We start from the raw sequence: 27,119 nt of genomic DNA, 5'->3' as shown, positions 1-27,119 counted from the left end.
AAGCAAGAAGTCAATATGTAGATGAGTCAGAGAAGGGGAGGAGACAGAAACTGCAGAAACTCCCACCCCCATCCTGACCCTCACACCCCCACCATTACTGCTGCTCTCCATAGGCTTGGTTATTTGGACACCCCAGGAGGTCGTCTGCTTGGAATCTCCTGTTAGAGGACTCTATATCACCACCAGTACATGGTCACCCATTAGTAACGCTGGGGCCACACAAAATGGGGACACTGCAGGATTTCCATCAGGGATATTCTGCAATGTGTTCCCCTGCAGGTTGGTGCAACAAGAACTTTCCAAATTGCCTTACCCCGCAGCTTCTAACCTTTGCACTGCAAGAGCTGAAAACGGAGGGTGAAACTGCAGCAAGAATTTACATAATCTGGGTAGAAAACCTGCAATACGGGTCGCTATGTGATCTGGTTGGGCTGGTTTTAGTGACAGAATGTGGAGGAGATTTGTTTGACTGTCATGGATAGAACGTCTACTGTAAACTGTGCAAAAAATGTAAGCAGGTGTGCAAAAAGGCTGCAAATTGAGAATGATTTTGGAAATAGAAGGGTTCATGCACCATTTAGTTCTATGGGACTCTCAAAAACAGCAGATGAGGAGGCATGCTGGGAGTTGTAGTTACTAAACAGGTACATTGAAGTATAAAGACTGGATTTGGGTTGTTCAGTTTGGAGAAATGACGTCTAGGGGGCGACCTAATGTACAAATATATGAATGGACAGTCCAGATGATCCAATGATCTGTCACCAGGACAAGAGGGCGCCCTCTATGTGTAGGGCATCAAAGGTTTTACCCTAGTTATAGGCCAGGGTTCTTTACGGTAATGGCGGTGGAACTTTGGAACTCACTGGCACAAGACGTGGTGATATCTGATAACTTGGAATGGTTCATGATGGACCTGGGTGACTTTCTTGAGAGTAATAATGTTACAGGTTATAGGAACTAGAAACTTTTGTTCATCCAGACACTTAGTCCAATTGTCATATTTGGATGGGGCACTTGGCGTCAGCCTTTTGGGTATCAACTTGGTATTTTTATAGGTTGGACTTGATGGACTATGTTACTATGGGATAATAGCCCAGTTGTGTGCCCCCTTGTTCACCCCTGATCACCCTATTTCAATGGATGGACAGATGGTCACACATGGTTCTCCATTCACTCTCAATGGAGCTAACAGAGCTAGCCATGTGCAGAGCTCCTCTCCCTTTGGAGCTCCTCTCCCTTTATCAATCCCATAGACTGAATGGAATGGCGCACGCACATCTGTTGATCCATTGCAACACGAACAAGGACCCCGTGTTCTCACGACCAGTAGGATCGCCAAATAGAAGCAGACCCTTTTTTTCCTATCATTGAGACACCACATTAGTAAAACGTTCCCATCCAGAATCCCTCCACTCCACCTGGCTGGAACATTACACAAACCGAACACGAGCTTATAGGGCCTTGTACTATAGAACAAAAGACCCTGAAATCAATGCAACCCCGGCAGTCACCTAAAGGGCCATTCATCCCAGCTCCTAGAGAAACAACAACCAGTCCGTCCAGTTGCTTTCTCTGCAGCTACAGGAGGTTTTTTTCTCTGTGTGTTCTGGCACAGTCCTGCACTTTCTGTCTCCTTTCATATTGGAGAGCTTGTATTATGTAGATATCCCGGCTGACGTCAAACCCATTCCAGCAACCTTACTAACGTGACGTCTGCCATGGAGAGTTGGCAAGGTGAGCCATGTGTAAGATTACATCTGGATGCCTTGAGGATCAGGTCTTACTGGTTCTCAGGTACTCGCTGTATTGCACACAGGGATATGTCGCCCCGCCTAATTCTCCTTTAACATTATGCTCCATGCTTTCTGCCTCTCGGTGTCATTCACCTGCTTCTCGCACTCAGCAATACACCTGCCGGGGACAGCTCAACATCCAGGTAACAGATTAATAGAGTTTCATAGAAAACCGATAGATGTAGCAGAGCTGAACGTGTTATTCATGTCAGAAGGACTTGGTATACTTGCAGTTCTATATAAAACCAACTCTGCTACATCTAACCAGTTTACCGTATTCCATCTTGATTGTGTCTTAGTTCATTTTGATGTCAAATTTATTTAAGAAGCGCAGGGCTCATGTCTCGCTCGCTGGGTTTGCAATGGAAGTCATTAGTGGGAATGGAAGTGAATAAGTAACTCGTGGTCTTAAATCCTTTCCATCGTACTTTGCTGTCCTATGGGGAACGGCCGGGCTGGAAACGGATGACTTGGACACAGTTTGGAAATGAGATACTATGAGATAATATGTTAATGTCCTGGGAGAGGATCGAGGGGAGCAAATGAAAAATGATTTCCAAATCTAAGACGTGGGATTAGTGGTGGCTGCAAGTGACTGATGGAATGTTTTAGTAATTTCTGGAACAAAAGCAACAATCCCATTAATAAAATGTTTCCAATCTCCAATAGTGAAAGTATCGGCTGCAGTAAAGGCAGGGTAAGGTTTTTTGTTTTTTTTTTTTTGCATGGGTTTGGTTGCATCCACCTATAGCATATACGACCTCCAGTGTGATCGAGAAACATTTGGGGGAATTTGTCATTGATTTTATGATTTTATGACTTGTGTTGGGGCGGAGCTTTGTTATAGGGTGTGGGACGATCCCGAAGATTTATTATCATTGATAACAGAGTGTAAATATTAGCCTATCACATAGACAGCAACTCCTAGAAGCTTCTGGCACACAGCAGATAATGCACCTACTATATTAAGAGACATGCACCCTGTGCAGCACAAAGTGGGTCAGGACCGGTGTAGATCACCCTATAGATCAGGGGTAGGGAACGTACGGCTCTCCAGCTGTTGCAAAACTACAACTCCCAGCATGCATACTGGCTCTGCTGTTCTGGGAACTCCCATGGAAGTGAATGGAGCATGATGGGAGTTGTAGTTTCACAGCAGCTGGAGAGCCGAAGGTTCCCTGCCCCTGCTATAGATGGTGCAAAAGTTTTAGGCAGGCATGGGAATTAAATAAATGAACCAAAGGAAAATCTAAATCCCATCAATATTTGGGTGACCTTTGTCCTTTGCCTTCCATCAGTTCTTGTCGGTACTTGCAGACAGTTTTTGGCAGAGCTTGGCAAGGAGTTTGTTCCTGCCGCCATCCACTGATGCCAATTGTACTCAAGGAATATTGGTTTTGCCTACAGGGGGCGATCTCCTCATCTTTCAGATATTAGGGCATATTGGTAGGATATGGATTGAGGTGAATTTGAAATGATACTAACTGGTCCCCAAACTGATTTATAATTCTATGTTACCTGTTCAGTCGACAGAATGTAGCAAGGTATAAATGGCAGCCATCATTGTGCGCGTGGTCTTGTGAGACAAAGGTGAGATATTGAGTCTGACAGATCTTATTCATTGGATGGATTTTGCAAATCCATCAAAGGATAAGACGACATGGATGCCCTATGTCCTATGGGTGCCCTATTATAACCGACACATGCGAGCCCTGGTGCACTATGACGTCATAGGACGGCGTCCCTGTATGACCATTGCAGTTAGGTGCGGTATCTGTGTGCTATGTTCTACATTCCCCATCACCGGCCTTCTAAGAAAGTATAAACATGCAACAATCCCTGACGGGTGAAGGGACGTGGCTCACGTTCCAAAGCCTGCAGCCTTGCAGCACCTGCAATATGGAGCAATAACTCAGATTGCAAGGACAGATTTTGCCCAACTTTAATGCAAACACCGTAGTAAAGTGGCAATATAAAGGCCCATATAGAGGAATTTGCTCGAACCCACCAAATTCAGAGGCACAACCCTCATATGTGTATAGGGGGCTACAGACTTGCGCCCAAAGCTGATGTCAGGGGAAGAAGGAAGGGAAGAAAGAATTTGGTTGCAACAAAAGATTTGCAGATTTAGAAAAGTTTCCTTTGCTATTGATAACTTGCTGCAGAGCGATATCAAGTCACAGAACACAATAAAAGCCATTGAAAGAGTCAATGAAGTTAAAGGGGCTTTACACGACCAAAGTATTGATGATGTATTCTTAGAATGGTTTATCAATATCTGATCGGTGGGGTCCAACACTAGGACCCTCATCAATAGGCGTATGAAGAGACCGCAGCGTTTACGTGAATGCTGCAGTCTCTTCACATATCAAAGCACAGCGCCGTACATCGTATAGTGGCTGTGCTTGGTATTGCACCTCCTGCCATTCACTTGAATGGGACTTAGCTCCAGCAGTATCATGAGCTACCAAGTCTCCAATGAATATGACAGCATCAGCTCAACTCAGTCTGCAAACTGATCTGTGAGAATCTTAGGTGTTGCACCCCACTGATCAGATACTGATGACCCATCCTAAGACTAGGCTAAGACCCCACATTGACTACACCATGGGGGTCCTGATTGTGGGGCCCCTTCTATTAACTTAGAACACCCTAATAGGTTATAGAATATTTTTTTCTACACCACCCCTCTATGGGGATACCCTGGTTTTCTGTACAGGTCATGTATGGAGGCGGAGGACAGTCTGCTTACAATTTCCAGTCTGCAATAAATGAAACAACATTCAGTAAAGAGTTAAAAGCAGTGAAAGTTTTTTTCCTTCTCACCTTAGGTATAAGTGGCAGAATGAGAAGGTTAAGGACCCAAGGCAAGGGTGCCAAAATACACTCTCCTGGAGAGCCCAATCTTAGCAAAACAAAGTGGCGGCACTTACAGATAGTGGAGTTAGTATGAAGGGCGTCACGTGTGTGCTCGGCTCTATGTACGGCTCATCTACTGAGCCCTGTAAGAAGACACTTCAAGTCAGGGAAAGGTTCTTAAGGTCATCAGAGATGATTCAGAAGAAGTCCATAAATACCCGACAATACCCATCATTACTGTATCCCATAGTCTCCAGGTCTGCACCATATACTGGATTTGGTCCTTAGCCCTCCTGATCTGCACATTCCTGGGCCAAGACTACCCAGGACTTAAAGGTGGCGTCTTATAAAGACCATCCTGAGCCCTATGAGAGGAGGATCCGCGCTCGGGGCCACATTCTATGATCCGGGGCGTTTTTATAGGATCTCATTCTGGAGGACACAAAGCCACCAATCATAGAGCGGCCACCATGTCTTATCACATGTCTGTCTGGTCAATGAATTGCTGATAACGTCAGGATCACAAATATTGGCTTTACACCCGCTCGAGTATTTTTAGTATAATGTGCCACTTCCATTGTACTATACATAGTCATAACTTTCCCTCCCCAAAAATACGTTGAAAGAGGGTGCGGCCGTTACAGAAAGTGCTGACGCGTCCGATCGTAGACGTTGCAGGTGACAGAGGCGAAACGTCACATTCCTAAAGGATAAAGAGCGCCAGACTATTATTACACAGATCTGGCGGTAGATGAGTGTTAGTGGGTCATGTAGGGATCGCTGATCAGGACAATGATACTGTATATCAGAGGGGGGATACAGAGGGATACAGAGGGATACAGAGGGATATAGAGGGATACAGAGGGATACAGAGGGATACAGAGGGATACAGAAGGATACAGAGGGATACAGAGGGATACAGAGGGATACAGAGGGATACAGAAGGATACAGAGGGATACAGAGGGATACAGAAGGATACAGAGGGATACAGAGGGATACAGAAGGATACAGAGGGATATAGAAGGATACAGAGGGATACAGAGGGATACAGAAGGATACAGAGGGATACAGAGGGATACAGAGGGATACAGAGGGATACAGAAGGATACAGAGGGATACAGAGGGATACAGAGGGATATAGAAGGATACAGAGGGATACAGAAGGATACAGAGGGATACAGAGGGATACAGAGGGATATAGAAGGATACAGAGGGATACAGAAGGATACAGAGGGATACAGAGGGATACAGAGGGATACAGAAGGATACAGAGGGATACAGAAGGATACAGAGGGATACAGAGGGATACAGAGGGATATAGAAGGATACAGAGGGATACAGAAGGATACAGAGGGATACAGAGGGATACAGAGGGATACAGAAGGATACAGAGGGATATAGAAGGATACAGAGGGATACAGAAGGATACAGAGGGATACAGAGGGATACAGAGGGATACAGAAGGATACAGAGGGATACAGAGGGATACAGAGGGATACAGAGGGATACAGAGGGATACAGAGGGATATAGAAAGATACAGAGGGATACAGAAGGATACAGAGGGATACAGAGGGATACAGAAGGATACAGAGGGATACAGAGGGATACAGAGGGATACAGAGGGATACAGAGGGATACAGAGGGATATAGAAAGATACAGAGGGATACAGAAGGATACAGAGGGATACAGAGGGATACAGAAGGATACAGAGGGATACAGAAGGATACAGAGGGATACAGAGGGATAGCCGTCACTTCCAGGAAGATAAACGGGAAATATTTCAGGGGAACTCTTGATATGAAAGTCAATACATTGAAAGCTCTTATAACGAAGAGTTAATAATAAGGGGACGGGGATAAGGGGTACAGAGAATCTGTCACCTCCCCTGACATGTCCGTCTTGGAAAGACATCTATTCCCAAATAAGATTAAGGACCCACAAAGCGAACCACAGTGAAAAAGTGTTGCAGGAAAAACTGGATCTGAAACCTATGGGATTCCTCTGTGGACTTTCTGGTTCCATTACACCTATAGAGAATCCACCAGCATTGAATGGACATGATGAGATATGCAAAAACCCACCGGTGCACTCTGGATATTTTTCTGCAATGTGTGGATAGGACTAGCCAGAATTTGCAAGTATTGTAATACCCAGGACCTCCACAGATCACTTGTTCAGGGGTCCTCAGGTCAGTGCTGCTTCTGTATCACAATGCAGTGATGTCATATTCAGTTGTCAAGTTCTTTCAAGTGAATGGGACTGCAATACCAAATACAGCCACAACACAATGTAAGGCGCTGTGTTTGATATTCACCGAATAGGTTGCAGCGCTTACCTGAACACTGCAGTCTCTTCAAACAGCTGATCTGTAGGGGGTCAGTCCCTGACCAATCTGATACTGATGACCTGTCGTAAGGACTCGCCATCATTGGTTGGAAAACCCTTGTATGTAAAACAATTTATAGATCTGACCTCCCCTTAGGTCAAATGGTCTTAGGAAGTTTAGAAGTTTTTGCATGTCCTAGATATTTCTATTGAGCACCTGTATATAGACACAGAAGTCTGACAAAGAAAGCGAAGACACTGGAGAGATAGGAAGAGCAACAGCGCAGAGAAAGGAGGGACAGGAGGGGTAAGAAGAATCAGATACAGAAAGCGGAGAGTGACAGGAGACAGCGCAACATATAGCGAATATCCAATCATTATATACAGGCACAATGTAGCTGAATAGACCCAGATTGACATACCTATACCCCTATATATCACACAGCTCAGCTTCTCTCCTCTATCCTATACCCCTATATATCACACAGCTCAGCTTCTCTCCTCTATCCTATACCCCTATATATCACACAGCTCAGCTTCTCTCCTCTATCCTATACCCCTATATATCACACAGCTCAGCTTCTCTCCTCTATCCTATAACCCTATATATCACACAGCTCAGCTTCTCTCCTCTATCCTATATATCACACAGCTCAGCTTCCCTCCTCTATCCTATACCCCTATATATCACACAGCTCAGCTTCTCTCCTCTATCCTATAACCCTATATATCACACAGCTCAGCTTCTCTCCTCTATCCTATACCCCTATATATCACACAGCTCAGCTTCTCTCCTCTATCCTATAACCCTATATATCACACAGCTCATCTTCTCTCCTCTATCCTATACCCCTATATATCACACAGCTCAGCTTCCCTCCTCTATCCTATACCCCTATATATCACACAGCTCAGCTTCTCTCCTCTATCCTATAACCCTATATATCACACAGCTCAGCTTCTCTCCTCTATCCTATACCCCTATATATCACACAGCTCAGCTTCTCTCCTCTATCCTATACCCCTATATATCACACAGCTCAGCTTCTTTCTTCTATCCTATACCCATATATATCACACAGCTCAGCTTCTCCCTTCTATCCTATACCCCTATATATCACACAGCTCAGCTTCTCTCCTCTATCCTATACCCCTATATATCACACAGCTCAGCTTCTCTCCTCTATCCTATACCCCTATATATCACACAGCTCAGCTTCTCTCCTCTATCCTATAACCCTATATATCACACAGCTCAGCTTCTCTCCTCTATCCTATACCCCTATATATCACACAGCTCAGCTTCTCTCCTCTATCCTATAACCCTATATATCACACAGCTCAGCTTCTCTCCTCTATCCTATAACCCTATATATCACACAGCTCAGCTTCTCTCCTCTATCCTATACCCCTATATATCACACAGCTCAGCTTCCCTCCTCTATCCTATACCCCTATATATCACACAGCTCAGCTTCTCTCCTCTATCCTATACCCCTATATATCACACAGCTCAGCTTCTCTCTTCTATCCTATACCCATATATATCACACAGCTCAGCTTCTCCCTTCTATCCTATACCCCTATATATCACACAGCTCAGCTTCTCTCCTCTATCCTATACTCCTATATATCACACAGCTCAGCTTCACTCCTTTATCCTATACCCCTATATATCACACAGCTCAGCTTCCCTCCTCTATCCTATACCCCTATATATCACACAGCTCAGCTTCTCTCCTCTATCCTATAACCCTATATATCACACAGCTCAGCTTCTCTCCTCTATCCTATAACCCTATATATCACACAGCTCAGCTTCTCTCCTCTATCCTATATATCACACAGCTCAGCTTCCCTCCTCTATCCTATACCCCTATATATCACACAGCTCAGCTTCTCTCCTCTATCCTATAACCCTATATATCACACAGCTCAGCTTCTCTCCTCTATCCCTATATATCACACAGCTCAGCTTCTCTCCTCTATCCTATAACCCTATATATCACACAGCTCAGCTTCTCTCCTCTATCCTATAACCCTATATATCACACAGCTCAGCTTCTCTCCTCTATCCTATACCCCTATATATCACACAGCTCAGCTTCTCTCTTCTATCCTATAACCCTATATATCACACAGCTCAGCTTCTCTCTTCTATCCTATACCCATATATATCACACAGCTCAGCTTCTCTCCTCTATCCTATAACCCTATATATCACACAGCTCAGCTTCTCTCCTCTATCCTATACCCCTATATATCACACAGCTCAGCTTCTCTCTTCTATCCTATACCCATATATATCACACAGCTCAGCTTCTCTCTTCTATCCTATACCCCTATATATTACACAGCTCAGCTTCTCTCTTCTATCCTATACCCCTATATATCACACAGCTCAGCTTCTCTCTTCTATCCTATACCCATATATATCACACAGCTCAGCTTCTCTCTTCTATCCTATAACCCTATATATCACACAGCTCAGCTTCTCTCTTATTCTCACCTGGCAGATTCACTTCATTCCATTTACAATCCATGTAATACTGAGTAATGAAGTCTATTAAGCTCTTTTATATTAAATTCTTTATGTGTTATTATTCGGCATTTAATGAGGGTAAATCCCGGCGCCATTTTAATAACCTGCAATCACATTATGATAAAGTATTATACAGTAATAATAACACTGCGAGGATATTGGACATGCTATACAATAAGTGAGCGAGGTCTGGAGTATAAATAGCGTCCTGGTAATTTATACCCGGGGAAGTCAGTGTAAGTGACAAGTCATAATGGCCTGGAATGAAAAGAGTCATTCAGCCCGTCAGCGATCGGGTGTCGTCATTTCATCTTGTGGGAGTAAATCTGTGTCAATTGTGTATTATTCTATAGGGTAGAGGTAATGGGAACAGAGAACGAGCTGCTAATCCTGGAGATCGTCCTCATGGGTTGTAGATTACAGGAAGCGAAGCCTGAGGGCTGGACCGGTGACACCGGACACGACAACACTACAGCAAATTCTACAATTTTGAGAACTTAGTATTGAGATTCTCAAGGATCTATCACGTTCTCCGAGACTGGTATACGGCGGCTCAACTGTACGGCTCCAAGCTCGCTGCTCTACCATTCCCCCACCATCATGGGGGGGGAGGGAATGTCATGAACCTTGTATCTTGGTCACAGTAGAGCGTGGTTACAAGAACGTTACAAAAAAAATCCTTCCATTTTAATGGACATTGTGTAATGCTTCATTTTTCCTGCGGGGGCAGTGTAGGCAGCTGAAAAAGATATCATGCAAGCTATAGGTAGCACTTCACTGATCAAATTAGACATAGAAGGGTTAAAAATAGTTACCAATAGGAGGGAATGCACCGGAGGAAGGCGGCGTGTTTATTGAATAGCAACGGTGACTTTGTATGAGTCACGGGACAGAAAGGCGCGGTCGGGGTTTGGATTGTATGCAAGGAGAAATGCTCAAGAGCAAGTTCAAGTATGCACAACTAAGCGCTCACGTGACTGAGACAAATCCAGGGATTTCACAAGAGCTCCGGAGGAACATTCCCATGATACTGAGCCTCTTATCATCGTAAGGAGAAGGTGGAAGGAATTATTGCATTAACCTGTTCATGACCGGGATATTTTTTGGTCTCGTGAAGACAACAAAGAAGCCGTATGTGTCACTGTGATGTCACTTTCATCAGTTGCAAAGTCTGTCTGTAGCTCAGTCCCATTCAAGTGATAACAATACAAAGCACGACTATTGTACAATGTGGTCTCTTGATCCATGGTGAGGATCTCTCCATTCATCTTCAATGGGTGACCTACCCAAAGGACGGGCCATCAATCTTATAGGGCTATAAAACCACCTTGCACAAAATAAGGCTCCAGTCTGGTGCAGCCACCACAACAGTCCCCACCGATCCTGCAGCGATGACATCATACATGTGACCTCTCAGCTTGTTGAGGCCTCTGATTGGCTGCAGTGGCTATGTTATGTAGATGACATCATCACTGCAGGACTGATGGGGTTCGCCAGGGTGGTGGCGATGGAGCGGCAGTAATGCAGTAAGCGGGTTCCATCAGAACAGGGATCTCCTCCAATAGGTGAGACCGGCCCAACTAGTCCTGGGGATTATTTGGTGGCATTAACCTCACTTTCTACCTTTATCTCTAATGTACACACAACACTCCCAACGTACAAGGTTATATTAGGCTCGTATACACATTAGGTAAATGTCACATTAACCACCAATATCGTTGGCCCTGGCTGACCATGAAGTGTCTACAGAGGTGAGGCGGGGAGATACGGAGCCGGTGCTTGGCTTCTAACTACCCCATCCCTTTCTTCTTGGGAAGATAAGCTCCAGCCCAGCTGGCCACACTGATGGCCAAGCCAAGCATGCATGTCTCTGCATATAGTCAGGGGGAATTGCTGTCAGTTGAATGGACATTGAGCCAGTTTTACATGGAGTTGGATGTATCGTGATATGAAGAAGAATTTAATTTTTTTTTTTTTGTTGTTGCAAAACTAAACTATGTTTCATCTTCTTTTCCATTATTTTTTTTTACAGAGTTTCTGATCTTCACAAGATAACAATGTTCTCATCACTTAGAAAAGTTGTATTACTATTACTGATTTCTCATTTTTGGACTGAATGCCATGGCCAAAGCTCTACAACTACTGCAACCCCTGTCATTACAGCAACATCTACTGGGACCTCCAGACCTGAGTCTACGACGGTGTCCATCAGTGTTGCTGCGACCGATACAGGAACGACCGGGAAATCCATCACCACCACCAACTCCACCACCACCACTAATAATAAGCTTAATACAGACAACACAACCACTGCAGTTATCTCTACAGGCAGCATGTCCACCAGCCACAATGACTCTGCCGCCTCCAATGTATCAACCACTACAAGGTCTGCAACGGAGAACGCAACTTCTGTAAGTGTCTCCACTGCGACCCCTACAACATCCACAAACTCTAGAACAAGCAATGAGACAATTATGAATAACGCTACCACAAGCCTAAGCCCAACCATCACAACTTCTCCAAATGTCTCCTCTACAACCAACACAACAAACAACGCAACGTCAATGACCACCACTACAGCCAGTCCGACACACAATATTTCAGATGTCTCCAGCACGGTCTCCACAGTCAATGTCACATGGAACACGACCCACACACAAACCAATGCAACGGGAAATACTGGAACGACAACGACTTCTCCGACAGAATCTTCTGCCACAAGTAATTCGACAACAGGCAATACACAAAGCACAAAGTACGTGGAAACAACAACGACCAGTTATACACAAAGTACAGAATATGTGACAACAAACAGCAGTGGTTCCGGAGTCCCGGGAGGTGAGAAAGGTAATGGTGTAGATACAATGTGACAAGGTCTATGTAATATGGGACAGTCCAGTAACCTCCCTACTGGAAGCTTCAAGTCTATCTCAGTCTTACTCAATAGATTCCTCGCCCCTAGCTTGTTTCGTTCTCACACATGTGACATGTAGAAAAATGATCCAAGTATTTCCATCTTACACAATAAGACTCATGGACAAGGGTTGTCCTTGTGAGACAAACTCTTCATCAGAACCCAACCCCATAGACAGGGTCACCCAGATCAAATGGAGATTTCCCCTTGTGATTCTCTACCTCCGTCACTTAGATATTGATGTTATTGTCAATATGCAAATGAGCTTTTTGGAGCAATGGCGACACCCTCGTTGCTCCAATGACCTCTTGGCCATGGAGGTGGCATCTGATTTGCTGGGTTAGGCTGATAGGATGGGCTCTAGTTAGAGACTCTGAGCTCTGATGACTTCTATGGCCGAGCTTCTCTTCAACAGTATTAACACCAATCCTTAGGATCGGGGGATAATTGGCAGATCATTGGGGCTCCGGCCAATGGGACCCTCGGTGATCCAGAGAATTGCGGTGCTTTGCACAATTTACTGGAGATTTCTGCTACAAATCTCGAATATCGATAGAATTTTATTTAACTTTTTTTTTTTTACTGTTGCAGATTTAGGAAGCCGAACTGGAGTTGTCCTAGGTGCAATTATTGGCTCCATCCTAGGAGTGATCCTGGTCTGCATTACGGCTTATATCATCTGCGGAAATAAGAAACCAACCTCCTTCTCACATCGAAGACTATATGAAGATATTAGGAATGATCCAGGTAGGTGATCTACAGATTTATTGGGCTATGGGTCCTCCTCTGTGATATGAGGGGTAAGATGGTGTCTAATACCCCAGGTAAGGCCTCAGGCACATGACTGTATTTTGCATCAGGGTGCATTTTGGATGACATAGGTAGATGGGTGACATGGGCACACCAAGAGTCATGGTGTCATCACAGACCTCATTGATGATTGGGGGCATAGGATGTCACCAGGAGGCCCAAAAAAGGTGATTATGAATGTTTATTTGTTAAACCTCCCCTGGACCTCCACGATGAGGCCTCAGAGTATAATGCAGTGGCCATAAAAAACTCATCCAATTTGGAATATTTGGGTTGAGCCTGACTTGGTCAATTCACCAATTCCTAGTCCTGTCTATGTAGCCTCAGCCGTCAGGCCCTGAATTGTGATCCTTCCTTTATTCTTGAATTGTCTGCAAAGTTATATGAGAATGAGTTTTCTAAACAAGATGAACCCTTTAAGGACGAACCCCTTTAACGTATCGTTTTTTGTTTTTATTCCAGTGTTACGATTGGATAACCCAGCGAGTCCCTACGATGTCAGCTACGGAGATTCTGCCTATTACAACCCCACGGCCATGGAGGAGCCTCCCCATCACCCCCACAATGGGCCACATGAGACAATCGCAATGGACCACATCGCCTATCATTAACCCCTCGGGTCTCCATCTTCCTGGGGAATGTCAAAGGAACATTCAATTCTTCATTAAGAGATTGGAGGAATTCCCTCGAAGACATGATGGACTTTGTTCCTCTAGAGCAGAATTTCGTGGGGCGGCAGGCTGCCCCTTGTGTTAGCGTAGAATTTTTTAAATTTGTTTTTTTTTTAATATTCCGTCATTGTAGAAACATAACATTGTAAATATTCATGATTTTCTATAGAGATGGAGACTGGTCATGAGGTTGGTAATGGCAATGGAATAGGATTAGAACATCGTATTGTGGTGACTGTGACCATGCAGGGGCCACTATACAACTTCTATTTGGGGCCCCTGCACAACTTCTATTTGGGGCCCCTGCACAACCTCTATTTGGGCCCCTGCACAACCTCTCTTTATGACCATCAGCCTTGTCCCTTCCATAGATTTTAGCAGCATTTCCCCTTCCTTCTCTTCACAATATGTCGGTGCCGCTCGCACAATCATTGTGCCCTGTTTCGTCACTGAATCCCTCCTTGGCTTTAGGCTGCTGACCAACTCCTACTTTAGTTAATTTGATGATTTCTGACAGTGGTAGGCTGTGTATCATAAATCTTCTTCCCCTGTCTCACCCCCCAGCTCACCAGAAAGTAGGAGTAATAAATTTACTACATATAGACTACCAATTTATTTCCCTATTATATCCGACCCCAATATCCCTAAAGTTTGGGATATTCGGGCTAGTGCCAAAGCGGTTCACCCATCTCGAGTCATGAGGTCAAATTTTTCCAAGATGACCATTGACTTCTCAAGATCTAGTCTTCTCGAAGAAGATGGTCACTATGTATTATGTATGGACAAGTGGGTGGTCTTCTCCACAGACCCCCATTGGATGCCTTTACGATGCCAACCTCTTCGTGTGACATCCTCGCCATCGTGGGGGATCCAGACCGCCGCCTATTAAGATTCCTTCATGGCTGCCAAATCACTTTGGCTTCCACTAAGAAGCTTTTAAGGTTTTACAAGCTGCGCTGTGTCTGCTCCATTAAGATCCTATAAATGCTGGAGAAATTCTTGTAGGATGAAGATGTCATTGTAGAATATCATGTCACTTACCGCCATGGCTTTCTAGGACATGAAGGATGAGATGGGTGTAGAGGAGTCGGACCCTGTTCCTATGAATTATTCAGGTCTTTTATGTGTTGTTCTGCATGTTACGTTGTATCAGATTAGCGTCACAGCCAGATCTAACGTTACTGACCCTAAATCCGCCGCGTTACATAATCTTTTCTGCTATACACTGGTATCTGATATATTGTACAGGCACGGGGCGCTGTATTGATGGTCGCTGTAATCCAGACTGACAGGACACATAACTTACACTACGAGCAGAGTTCTGTCTCTTCCCCTACGGGTGGCTCGAAAGCTGCAATTTGTTTTCATACAACACATGATGGATGACAACCCGCAATACAGACAGCCAAAGAATATCTTTAATAACGTTGTCTACCCTGGAAAATCCTTTTATATTACAAGGGCACAATGAAAATCAGCCGATTGCAGCTTGTCCTGGAGCTGCAACCTATGGGGGAACCTGGCACAAGGGTGTTCAATTTCCCTACAGCACTCCCGCAGGTCATGGAAAGTATTACACGATTCTCATTGATAGGCCAAGTCCTTATTATAACCATTTGCCACATGACCATTGGACCCCCTGTATCCTAATAGATGAACCATAACCAATATATTACCATACTAACATAGGGATAAGCAAATGGGGAACTTTTTTGTGTATCATATCATATCACAGTTTATAATATATCATTGTCTATATCATTGACAGCTGGAAATCTATCTATACATGTAAATTACCTTGTTCATGAGAACATACATGCACAGATGTACAGATATTTATTAAATGCACATGTACATACAGTATCGCTGGTCATCCGTGTCTTTGTGTCTGCCTCTTGTGTAAATGTTATAGTTTGTTACAATGTATCAGTCTGGACTATTTAGAACACAGAGCAATGTCCAGATTGGACACATTTGTATCCACTCCTATGGACTGAAATACATTGGCTCAGATTTACCATTGTGGTTACAACAAGGCGCTGGCATACACGTGGCAATTCTTTGGTGCACCCCTGGTGCCATGTGATGCATCTTTGGCGCTGTGTAGCACATCTAGTTTGGCAATGGCCTACTGTGACTATGGGAACAACTTGTGTTATCTATTATAGCAGTCAACTTCACATGTTAGCAATGAAATCCAACATATCAGGTGCTTGGCAATATTCTCTGATCTGTATATCAGCCTGCAAAATGGAGGGGGGTAATTAATGCAAACTTTGCCCAAATATAAGAAGTTTTGGGGGCACTCGGGGGTCAGGGCTTAAATGCAGGTTCGTCTCTATAATATAAAGGTGCCAAATGCAGCAAAATCATGGTCTCCAGCTTCTATGCGAGAGATGAGATATACTGTAGACCCTTCAGCTGCCTTCACCTTGCAATCATTCCCTTTAAGTAATTCTGGTACAAAATGATCTCTTATCAAACGTCTTATTTGTAGAAGATGGAAAGGGCGACGTTTATTTCTGCTCCTTGTGATATGATTGTATTATGTGAAGCCGCAGAAACCAAGAATCAGGTCAGGGAATGAGAGCACTCCAGGAAATCCACAGTGTACGTCTCCGTGACTTCAGGGCTGAAATGTGATATGTTATTACTGAACTCCCAGCCTGTGAACCGCGGCGGCCCGTCACGCCATGTAATAGACGCACGTCCTTACTGAGCCGCACTGATTCCGGTCACCGTACTCTGCTGATCTCTGATAGTTCAGAGTATTCCTCCCGTAAATACAGTAATAGAATAAGGATCTACTAAATAAGCAATGGAGGAAAAAATAGAAAAAAAAAATGCATTTGCTTATGAGCAGCAAAGTGGACTAAATTTAGGAAATCTCATCCACAAGCTACAGAAAACCCTGCACAAAATACAGGCACGAGCCTCAGTGCGGATGTTCAATTATGTGCGGAACATTTTTACTGCAAATTAAACTCTTTTCGTGCAACAAATGAATCTGCAACATTTTTGCAACAAAACTGCAACAATAAACTCTCTGCCGCTCGGCGTGCTCCTGTGATGTGATTGGGCTTCAGCGGTGATCCCGGGCATATGACATCACCAAGAGAACACTGGATGCCACAAGCAGGCCCAAAAGAATAGAAATGGGGGTATGAATGTTGTTGTTTTTTTTTTCAAATTTTTGACACCTCCTTTGGGCCTTCACCTAATATACACAGTGGCCATTTTAGTTCACCCAACATGAGTCTACATTTGTTAAGTTTCGTACAAAACTGAACAATTTGGAATATTTGGGTTGAACCCGACACGATAGGAGTCAGTTCCCCATCACTAGTCATTGTCATAAACCGTAAAGAAACCAGACTTACCCCATATCGCCATGAATATCGCAAAGAACACCGTGCCCCCATTATCAAACAAGTGAGTGACCTGAGAAGACAAAACACAAGTGTCACTTCCGAATATACGAGTATACACCCCCAGGTCGCAGTGTCAGGTAGAGGTGTAACAGGATATCTGAAGTCTGTCATTTCATTGCACAGCGGTGAATGGCGGTGAGTACAGGACGTTCCTGCACCAGAGTTTCCTCTATTGATATAATATGTTGTAATATCTTGTGTCAGGTCTGGAAGGAGTTGTCAGGTATAATCTGGTCTAAAGATGTGGAGACAGCCCAGAACAAGCACAAAATAAAGGGTGTCTAACACCACCCAAATCTCTTCCGAACCACTTAAGCCCCTGGGCAAAGGTTTTAGGTAAGTGCGCAAAAAATGTTACAAAATTACAAGTTACAAAATTCTGCTACGAGGAGAAAGAAGAATTTTTTTGCAGTAGAAACCAACGGTCACATCCAGGAGGATTTAAGCTGAGATTCCTGTAGAACCGGTTTACACGATTCGTCTAGTAATAATGGAGACTAGTCATTATATGTAAATGGGCTACTGGATACTGGAGAGCGTCTCTAGGAGGACGGAGCCGCTGGGCCACTACAATCGCTAGAAGGACTCATCCCCAATATCTGTAATGGTGTATTGTGTGATCAGACTGCCGCCCGCCCGGGGACACTGGCAACCCAATACCATGTGCCAGTGCAGACTGGTGCACATTACTATTCCCTATTCTAAAGCCACAACCTGCCGGGCTCCCAGATAGACGGATAATATCACACACCAGTATCCCAATTCAATAGCTTCTCGAGCCTAAGGATTTGTGAATGGGGATGAATTTCCACTAATAGACTGGAAATGGTTGCCAAGTTGCCTTGGCAGACAGATAAGGAATGTGTCACATCAAAGACAGGCCGATTTCCTGTAGGTAATGGGCTTAGATAAATCGTGTAGTCTCAGGTACTTCAGCTATAGTATGTGGGTATCGATAGCTAATGGATGTGTGTATGACTACGGGAGGGGAACACTTAACATGCTGGAAAGTAGAAAACAAGGGCAAGTGGGGGGCAGATACAAAGCTATTACTGCTGCATCTGTTCTTTAAGAAGATGCATGATAGATTGAGGGACCTATTACAGATTTTGCATCGAAGTCAAAGAATTTGCAATGTCCAATTCATTTTGCTGGAACTACAGACAGGGAAGAAGTCCGGCAGGGTCAGGTAGTGTGTGCAGAGCTAATATGTGTGCGATGTCTGCAGAAATTCAGGGGATTCAGAATTGGCGCTGACAAGCAATCCAGGGATGGAACAAGAGCCAGAGAGTGAAATACAAGGTGACCAAATAATGGACATCCCAATGGTGACAACACAAAATGCACAGATAAGGGCACCTGGTGTCTGGAGAGCCTACACGATGAAAGGTAAGGCTTCATGTATGTAACTGGGTACAACATAGGCAGAGGCTAACCACCTTGTGCCATTTAGACCACTGTGGCAAAAAGACTGCGCCCCCTATAGTTACACCCCAGAATATACGGGTCCTGCCACATTGTCCCCATATCATTAACAGCTTCCCCGCACAGACCTCCCATTACAATACCAACCAAAACCATGGAGGTTACCTTGGCGTAGATGCAGCTCTCGTTCAGTCTTTGCAGGGTGCAGTTCTTCTCGCACATCGGGCACATGATCGTTTCATTGGCTTCACAGATCTCTATACTACAGTAAGAGAGGAACATAAGAATATAAGTCATTGCATGAGATTTGACAAACCTAGAAGAAAAGTGAGCTCACTGCTCCTAAAGCCATCTGAAGATGTAATAGGTACTGGTGACGGAGATGACTATCTCTTATAGAAACATGTTCTCATGATACTCTGTCAGGAGATGTTTCTCCGTGTTTGGGATTTCCAGCCTGGGGAAGGTTTCACTAGTTTGACCTGATAATGTGTTTCCTTTTATCATGAGAAATTGAAGCCCTTACCAAAATTTGCAGAATGTTAAGAGTGAGGACTTCTGTCTGTTTGTTTGTGGTGCCACCAATTACTGTAGGGAGACAAATCCATTGTTACCAAACATTAAGGTGGAGAATTGGCCCAAGGATCATCAAGATCAGGTTGCAGGGTTGCAATTACCAAACCTACAGTCCTGGATGACCCAACTGCTCCAATGGTCAGTATGATCTGTACTATGGGACACCCTCTATAATTCCTCTTATACCTATAGAATATAGAACATATATATATATATATATATATATATATATATATATATATATATATATATATACATCCTCTGTACTCCTTCACATCAAGTCATATATTGCATTGTCCTTGACACATGAAGTCTAATCCGCAGAATACTTCACCGAGTACTTACAAGGAATCGTTGTGTCTGACCAAGCAGCCATGTCATAGCCTCAGTAAGAAAGCCTCCATCCCTCTATGGATAACGTTCATCCCAAAATCCTCTTACCAGTTAATACCTTGGTGTCTGCGGCTCAGGGTACATTGGAGTTGACTCCATGGATCATGGCATGCAGAGAGCTCGAGGCTGGCGGCCCTGGCACATCTCACCTGACTTGGCTGGAGTCCATGGTAAATAACCCATAGAGGAAGACGAACAACCCGACGAGGGCCGCAGGAATCAGCATCCCCGTATACCAGCCCAACCAGGCGAAGTACAAGCCGATCTTCTCGCCAAAATACCTCCTGCGCAAGAAACATCAAAATAAATCATGAGCGGCCAATGTGTAATGCTCAGGAAGGGGTTAATGTAGTCACAACTTGGAATTCACCGTGGAGCCAACGACAAAACCCGAATCGCACTCCATACGGATTAACGCCACGAGCCATCTTAAGTGACGTTTCAGTACAACTAAGTGAGCAGCAATATGTGGACTATTGGCGAAAAGCGACCAGCGCTCCGGGAAAAAGGAAAGCCAACACGTTGTGCGGAAACAAAATATGGAACGCTTCACGAATTTGCGTGTCATCCTTGCGCAGGGGCCATGCTAATCTTCTCTGTATCGTTCCAATTTTAGTATATGTGCTGCCGAAGCAAGCACAAGCCTGAAGGGGGCGCACTGTGTATATAAAGGCCTTTCCAATCATCATTTTAAAATTAGGGCGAGGGAATAAACTTTCCCCCCCGGCTTCCCCCTCTCCCCTTGGTGACTATACACCAAAGTTTTCTAGACTCTATATACAATCGACTCCTTTATTAGTGTTCATTACAAAACCACTTTGTTGTGCAATGCATTATGGGTAACATGCCTCTTTAAGATATTAGCATAGTACCGCCCACTAACCCTTAGTACCGCCCAACTATTCCAGCCATATAGCACACTTCCCATTCTGAGCCCCCTCTTGCACCCATACAGCAGATTAGGACTACATATGGGGTATCGCCGTGTTCAGGAGAAATTGTGTAACAACCTGTGGGGGGCGTTCTCTCCTTTAACCCCTTGTGAAAAGGAAAACTTTGGGGATAAAGTGACATTTTAGTAATTTTTCACTTACACATCCCGATGTTAGTAAAATCTCTGAAACTGCTGTGGGGTCAAAATGCTCAGTATACCCCTTGATGAATTCTTGGAGAGGTGCAGTTTCCAAAATGGGGTCATTTTTGGGGGGTTTCCATTGTATTGGTATTCTAGGGGCTCTGCAAATGAGACATGGCACCGAAAACTATTCCAACAAAATCTGCTTTTCATTCCCCCAGTGTCGCTCCTTCCCTTCCATGCGCTGCCGTCGCCCAAATATCAGGTTACACCCCCATGTGGGGGATTTCTGTATAACAAACTGTCAGATGCATTTTCTCCTTTAACCCTTTGTGAATGTGATAATTTTAGGGCTAAATGAATGTATTAGTGAAAAAAATGAAATGTCTAAATTTCACCTCCATATTGTTTTTATTCTTATGCAATGCTTCAAGGGTTAATAAACACCCCAAATGCTGTTCTGAATTGTTTGAGGGGTTCGGTTTTGAAAATGGGTGGGGGTGTTCTATTCTATAGGCTTTTATAATCCCCTTCAGAACTGAACTGAAGGGGTGCCTAAAAAATTTGTTGGGTAAATTGTCTTGCAAAATTTTCTTTTCGTTTTGAACAATTAGGCCATGCCCTCAAGGTATTTTTCGGCTGTGCACCTGAGGGATTAATATACTGGGGGGGTCCACTGTTAGGACCCTCTTGTTAATGAGAGTGAAAAGCTGCTGCTGGAAAGGGGGGTCTGTCACTTTGGAGGACTCGCAGCTGTCCCTGGCATTACACGAGCAGCCATTGATGTCAATGGTCATTATGTAACGCTTAATATCCCCATGTGGTGGCGCTGCAGTCAGATGGAGCACTTGGTACCATCACATTACAGCTGTCTACTAGAAGGTCCTAGCAAGGGAAAGCTTCTTTAAATGGAATGTCCCATAATAAAATAATATGATCATCTAATGACAGTTTAGGGAATGGATGGCCCGAAGCTGGAACCTTGGGAACCCATCATTTTGACAAAGTCTGAGGACCGTCTGTCTCTCTGCAGGGTCCGTCTGATTCTGGATGACCCCAATGCAAAACCTGTAAATTGGTGCATTGGTGCCACTGAGACAAATCATGTATTTTATCCACAGAAGGACCTCAGGGGCCCCATCAGGGTCCGGAGCCCGGACGTGACTGCACCATCTATACAGATGTCCCTGATCGATGTCGGAGTTTGCAAAGTCCAAGGTGAAATGTGGACACAATTTTAGAAACCCCTATGAAAGGCTCTTGGCTTCCCCAGGGCTGAGCTTGTCCTTGTCAGATCCTTATTGGGACGTTTGTATTTTGCACCTTGTAGAAATTCTTCATGAGAAGGTTTTCCAGGCTTAAAGGGTTAATCTAGTTTGGAGTATTGACGTTCTATCCTGAGGAGAGATCACCAGTATTAGATGTGCGGGAGTCCAAAAACCCAAAATGCACTCCATACGGATGAACGCCGCGAGGCATCTTTAGGCCGGGGCCCCACCTAGTGACGTCTAAGTACAACTAAGTGTGCAGCAAAACGTTGACTATTGGCGAAAAGCGACTGGCGCTCCGGGAAAAAGGAAAGCCAACATGTTATGTGAAAAAAATATGGAACGCTTCACGAATTTGCGTGTCATCCTTGCGCAGGGGCCATGCTAATCTTCTCTGTATCGTTCCAATTTTAGTATATGTGCTGCCGAAGCGAGCACAAGCCTGAAGGGGGCGCACTGTGTATATAAAGGCCTTTCCACTCATCATTTTAAAATTAGGGCGAGGGAATAAACTTCCCCCCCAGCTTCCCCCTCTCCCCTTGGTGACTATACACCAAAGTTTTCTAGACTCTATATACAACCGGTTCCTTTATTAGTGTTCATTACAAAAACACTTTGTCATGCAATGCATTATGGGTAACATCTCTTTAAGATATTAGCATAGTACCGCCCACTAACCCCTTAGTACCACCCAACTATTCTAGCCATATAGCACACTTCCCATTCTGAGCCCCCTCTTGCACCCATACAGCGGATTAGACCACATATGGGGTATCGCCGTGTTCAGGAGAAATTGTGTAACAACCTGTGGGGGGGTTCTCTCCTTTAACCCCTTGTGAAAAGGAAAACTTTGGGGATAAAGTGACATTTTATTAAATTTTCACTTACACATCCCGATGTTAGTAAAATCTCTGAAACGGCTGTGGGGTCAAAATGCTCAGTATACCCCTTGATGAATTCTGTGAGGGGTGTAGTTTCCAAAATTGGGTCATTTTTGGGGGGTTTCCATTGTATTGGTATTCTAGGGGCTCTGCAAATGAGACATGGCACCGAAAACTATTCCAACAAAATCTGCTTTTCATTCCCCCAGTGTCGCTCCCTCCCTTCCATGCGCTGCTGTTCACCCAAATATCAGGTTACACCCCCATGTGGGGGATTTCTGTGCCCGGGAGAAATTGCACAACAAACTGACCGATGCATTGTCTCCGTTAACCCTTTGTGAATGTGATAATTTTAAGGCTAAATGAATGTATTAGTGAAAAAAATGAAATGTCTAAATTTCACCTCCATATTGTTTATACTCTTATGCAATGCTTAAAGGGTTAATAAAGACCCCAAATGCTGTTCTGAATTAATTGAGGGGTTCAGTTTTGAAAATGGGGGGGGGGGGGGATTCTATTCTATAGGCCTTTATAATCTCCTTCAGAACTGAAGGGGTCCCTGAAAAAATTGTTGGGGAAACACGTTGTGCGAAAAAAGAAAATATGGAACGCTTCACGAATTTGCGTGTCATCCTTGCGCAGGGGCCATGCTAATCTTCTCTGTATCGTTCCAATTTTAGTATATGTGCTGCCGAAGCAAGCACAAGCCTGAAGGGGGCGCACTGTGTATATAAAGGCCTTTCCACTGATCATTTTAAAATTAGGGCGAGGGAATAAACTTTCCCCCCCGGCTTCCCCTCTCCCCTCGGTGACTATACACCAAAGTTTTCTAGACTCTATATACAACCGGCTCCTTTATTAGTGTTCAATACAAAACCACTTTGTTGTGCAATGCATTATGGGTAACATGCCTCTTTACTATATTAGCATAGTACCGCCCACTAACCCTTAGTGCCGCCCAACTATTCCAGCCATATAGCACACTTCCCATTCTGAGCCCCCTCTTGCACCCATACAGCGGATTAGGACCACATATGGGGTATCGCCGTGTTCAGGAGAAATTGTGTAACAACCTGTGTGGGGGGGGGGGGGGGTTTCTCTCCTTTAACCATTTGTGAAAAGGAAAACTTTGGGGATAAAGAGTATTAGATCTGCAGGAGTCCGTCAGCTGCACCGTGGCACTCCATGGGATTGTTTACCAGATACAGCGCCATATGTCTATAGTGGTTGTGCTTGGTATTGCAGCTCAGTGCATTTACATGATTGGGACTGAGTAGTGAACAGGCCATGTGACCGATAGATGCAATGTCACCTGGTCTGTGAAATGGAAACCTTGTGCAGAGAGAATTGCTCTTAATGTGAAAACCAGATCCACTGGAATAACAAAGTCATCGCTGCAGCAAAACAAGTCATTGCATGGGGTTGTAATAAAACAAGGACTCACCTGATCAAATCCAGGGGCTGATACTTATACCACATCCCCCAGCGAGCCCAGCGCTCGTACAGTAGGTGCCTGTGATTCTGCGCCCCGTGGGTTTTGATTGGGTGTCTGCTCTTGTGACTCCCCTAAATAAAAGGTAAGATACATTTACACCACGGTTGTCTCGATGTGACATCACATAATATTACAATGAAATCTTCTCTGCAATGATAGAGATTATTAGTCAATAAATATCTATAACAGATGAAACTTTCCAAACCTGTTACCTGAAGCAGCTACCAAAAAAGCTGAAGAGGTGCCGATAGGGGACTCATAGCAGAGGCGCTGTAATGGTAGGGAGCAGCAAGTAGACTAAGAAGACTGGACTTTATTATTATTATTACTTTATATTGTATCAAGTTGTTTCATTTCATTCCACGGATTTGGACAACCCCTTTAAGGCTCCAAAAAAAAAAAAAACTCCTGAAAGTCAATGGTTAAACCAAATACCAAAAAGTCATAAACTGACCTCATGGGGAGGGAACGCGGCTTCATAGGTGCCATTACTCAGTAATCTGTTGATTCCTAAGGAGAGGAAAGTGTTAATGGACCTTTAGTCTAGAGATACAAATCCTTGAATGGATAGAAATGTTTTGCATTATTTGATACAATGTTCATTTTATTTTGATTGGTTTGACCATCGGAATGGGATCGAGACATAAGAAATCTGCAAATTGCAACAACACAAATACAATACATTCAGTGAACTTTACAGCTTCAATGGATTTTCGGTGGGTTTTGTTGACTTAGTGAGGCCCACGAAGTAGCAGATGAATCTCTTTTTGGGCCCCTGAGCTAAAATGGACCCCAGACCCCCCACCCTGCCCCTACAGTACACTCTACTATATACAGATACAGAATCTCAGCTAGACTAGGCGTCCATATAACAAACTGGTTACATTATTTAATAAGCCCCCGGTTATTATACATATATACATCGGGCCCTCCATCCAGAAGGGGCCACATAGTAACAATCTAATATAGATCCATCTCGTTCCATTATCTGACACTGTCTATACAATATAGTCTGACTGGTAAAGAGGCAACATAGTAACAAATCTGGTTCCATTGCCTGATACTGTTTCCGCCATCTGTCTCGTCCATAAACAGGTAACTCACCCATTTTCGATTTTCCGTCTTCGTATTTTGTCCTCTGTAAGACGTGATGGACGATGCGGCTTCTTGTAGAGTTACTGAAGAAAGTGTCTTTGTTGTTTATGGTGAAGCTGTTAAAGAGAAATCCAGAATCCGACTTTTAGTTCAGACTCTGAAACCGATTTTCGACACAGAAATTCGCACTTGGGTAACAATGACAAGGCAAAGACAAATGGTAGTGTAATATTCACTTTCTATAGAAAACAGTGACAGCTGCTCATTACATCGGTTCTCAATCACAATGATACGAGCGCGGCGGGGAGAAACCGCAAATCAGGCGCGGTAATACATTCCTTCACCGTAGCTATTCCTGCGGGGCGGCGGCGACGCCATTAGTGCCATAACTTTTCTATCATAGGTGGAGGAGGCTGAAAATGCTGCTCACGATCTGCTCGAAGACGCTTTATGGCACCCAGACGAGGGGCTGCAGAGGGGGCTTATTGTAGCAACTTGGGGAGGGGGGAGTGCGGGGCTGCCCAGACATCCCAAACTTTACTGCAGGGTGGCAAGATCCTATGAAGGATTCCCCCATCCTGATGGATCACTCTGTTGGCAAACATGGGTCAAGGGAGGATCAGATAGGGTAACCTAACACCATAAGGACCCCCTTCTGTACACCACAGCACCCAGAGGAGGGGGCGATGTATAGACTGACCACGTGCAGAAATAGATAACCTCATCCATCCTCATCTATCTATCTATCTATCTATCTATCTATCTATCTATCTATCTATCTATTTGTCTGTCCGTCCGTCTATCTATCTATCTATCTATCTATCTATCTATCTATCTCCTATCTATCTATCTATCTATCTATCTATCTATCTATCTATCTATCTCCTATCTATCTATCTATTTATCTATCTCCTATCTATCTATCTATCTATTTATCATCTATCTATCTATCTATCTATCTATCTATCTATCTATTTATCTCCTATCTATCTATCTATCTATCTATCTCCTATCTATCTATCTATCTATCTATCTATCTATCTATCTATCTCCTATCTATCTATCTATCTATCTATCTATCTATCTATCTATCTCCTATCTATCTATCTATCTATCTATCTATCTATCTATCTATCTATCTATCCATCTATCCTGATAAGTCCAAGTGAGATATCTAACACAGAAAAAGAAAGAACACACTGCAGTGCGGACGATTTTTTGGACTTGCTGAACTTTTCTCTCTGCATTTGGGTTCCCGCAGGGATGTGAGAACGTGTTTAGAAACAATGAAGCAGTTTACTAAGATACGAGGTTTCTACACAGGGGACTGAGAGAATAAAAGATATTATATAATCGATTAAATGTGAATAATCATCAGAACCTTTACAATATCTTCCTACAATGTTGCAATTAAAATAAAACTCAGTATCCTTCAGGGTAAATGAAAACATGAAACATTTTCTGCAGACCTCTGCAACCCAAATCTCATAACCAGGGTCCCCTGACTCCCCATCTGAAGTATGGAGGGATGTCCAGGCACTCACAGGTCTCTCCATTCAGGTC

At 44.0% G+C, this 27,119-nt stretch overlaps 2 protein-coding genes and 3 non-coding genes across 5 annotated transcripts in view; 1 reads left to right on the top strand and 4 right to left on the bottom strand.

The window, feature by feature from the left end:
• ANO3 (anoctamin 3) overlaps positions 1–27,119 on the bottom strand; it is a 145,530-nt gene that overhangs the window by 12,017 nt on the left and 106,394 nt on the right. Inside the window, exons 9-14 of the mRNA XM_075280830.1 lie at positions 25,566–25,672; positions 24,916–24,971; positions 24,411–24,532; positions 19,892–20,026; positions 18,939–19,035; positions 17,298–17,358 (exon numbers count right to left, since the gene is read on the bottom strand). Of these exons, the coding sequence (XP_075136931.1) occupies positions 17,298–17,358; positions 18,939–19,035; positions 19,892–20,026; positions 24,411–24,532; positions 24,916–24,971; positions 25,566–25,672 (578 nt within the window). The remainder of the gene's footprint in view (positions 1–17,297; positions 17,359–18,938; positions 19,036–19,891; positions 20,027–24,410; positions 24,533–24,915; positions 24,972–25,565; positions 25,673–27,119) is intronic.
• On the top strand, positions 1,907–13,997 carry MUC15 (mucin 15, cell surface associated). Its single transcript, XM_075280835.1, has 4 exons — positions 1,907–1,936; positions 11,555–12,369; positions 13,028–13,183; positions 13,709–13,997. The coding sequence occupies exons 2-4, from the start codon at positions 11,580–11,582 to the stop codon at positions 13,855–13,857; spliced, it is 1,095 nt and encodes a 364-aa protein (XP_075136936.1). The 5' UTR covers positions 1,907–1,936; positions 11,555–11,579; the 3' UTR covers positions 13,858–13,997.
• On the bottom strand, positions 20,276–20,382 carry LOC142214738 (U6 spliceosomal RNA). Its single transcript, XR_012717303.1, has one exon. It is a non-coding gene; the product is annotated as a U6 spliceosomal RNA (small nuclear RNA).
• On the bottom strand, positions 22,417–22,523 carry LOC142214735 (U6 spliceosomal RNA). Its single transcript, XR_012717300.1, has one exon. It is a non-coding gene; the product is annotated as a U6 spliceosomal RNA (small nuclear RNA).
• On the bottom strand, positions 23,564–23,670 carry LOC142214737 (U6 spliceosomal RNA). Its single transcript, XR_012717302.1, has one exon. It is a non-coding gene; the product is annotated as a U6 spliceosomal RNA (small nuclear RNA).

This window comes from Leptodactylus fuscus, chromosome 7, assembly GCF_031893055.1.
Source record: "Leptodactylus fuscus isolate aLepFus1 chromosome 7, aLepFus1.hap2, whole genome shotgun sequence".
Lineage (NCBI taxonomy): Eukaryota > Metazoa > Chordata > Amphibia > Anura > Leptodactylidae > Leptodactylus > Leptodactylus fuscus.
The sequence above is the reverse complement of the archived record's forward strand: the minus strand, read 5'-3'. Positions and strand labels throughout refer to the sequence as shown.

Excerpts from the sequence above, each read along its gene's own strand:
- MUC15 (XM_075280835.1), top strand. The coding sequence starts at position 11,580 with ATGTTCTCATCACTTAGAAAAGTTGTATTACTATTACTGATTTCTCAT. Across the intron at positions 12,370-13,027 it reads AGTCCCGGGAGGTGAGAAAG|ATTTAGGAAGCCGAACTGGA; the intron begins GTAATGGTGTAG and ends TTACTGTTGCAG. Across the intron at positions 13,184-13,708 it reads AGATATTAGGAATGATCCAG|TGTTACGATTGGATAACCCA; the intron begins GTAGGTGATCTA and ends TTTTTATTCCAG.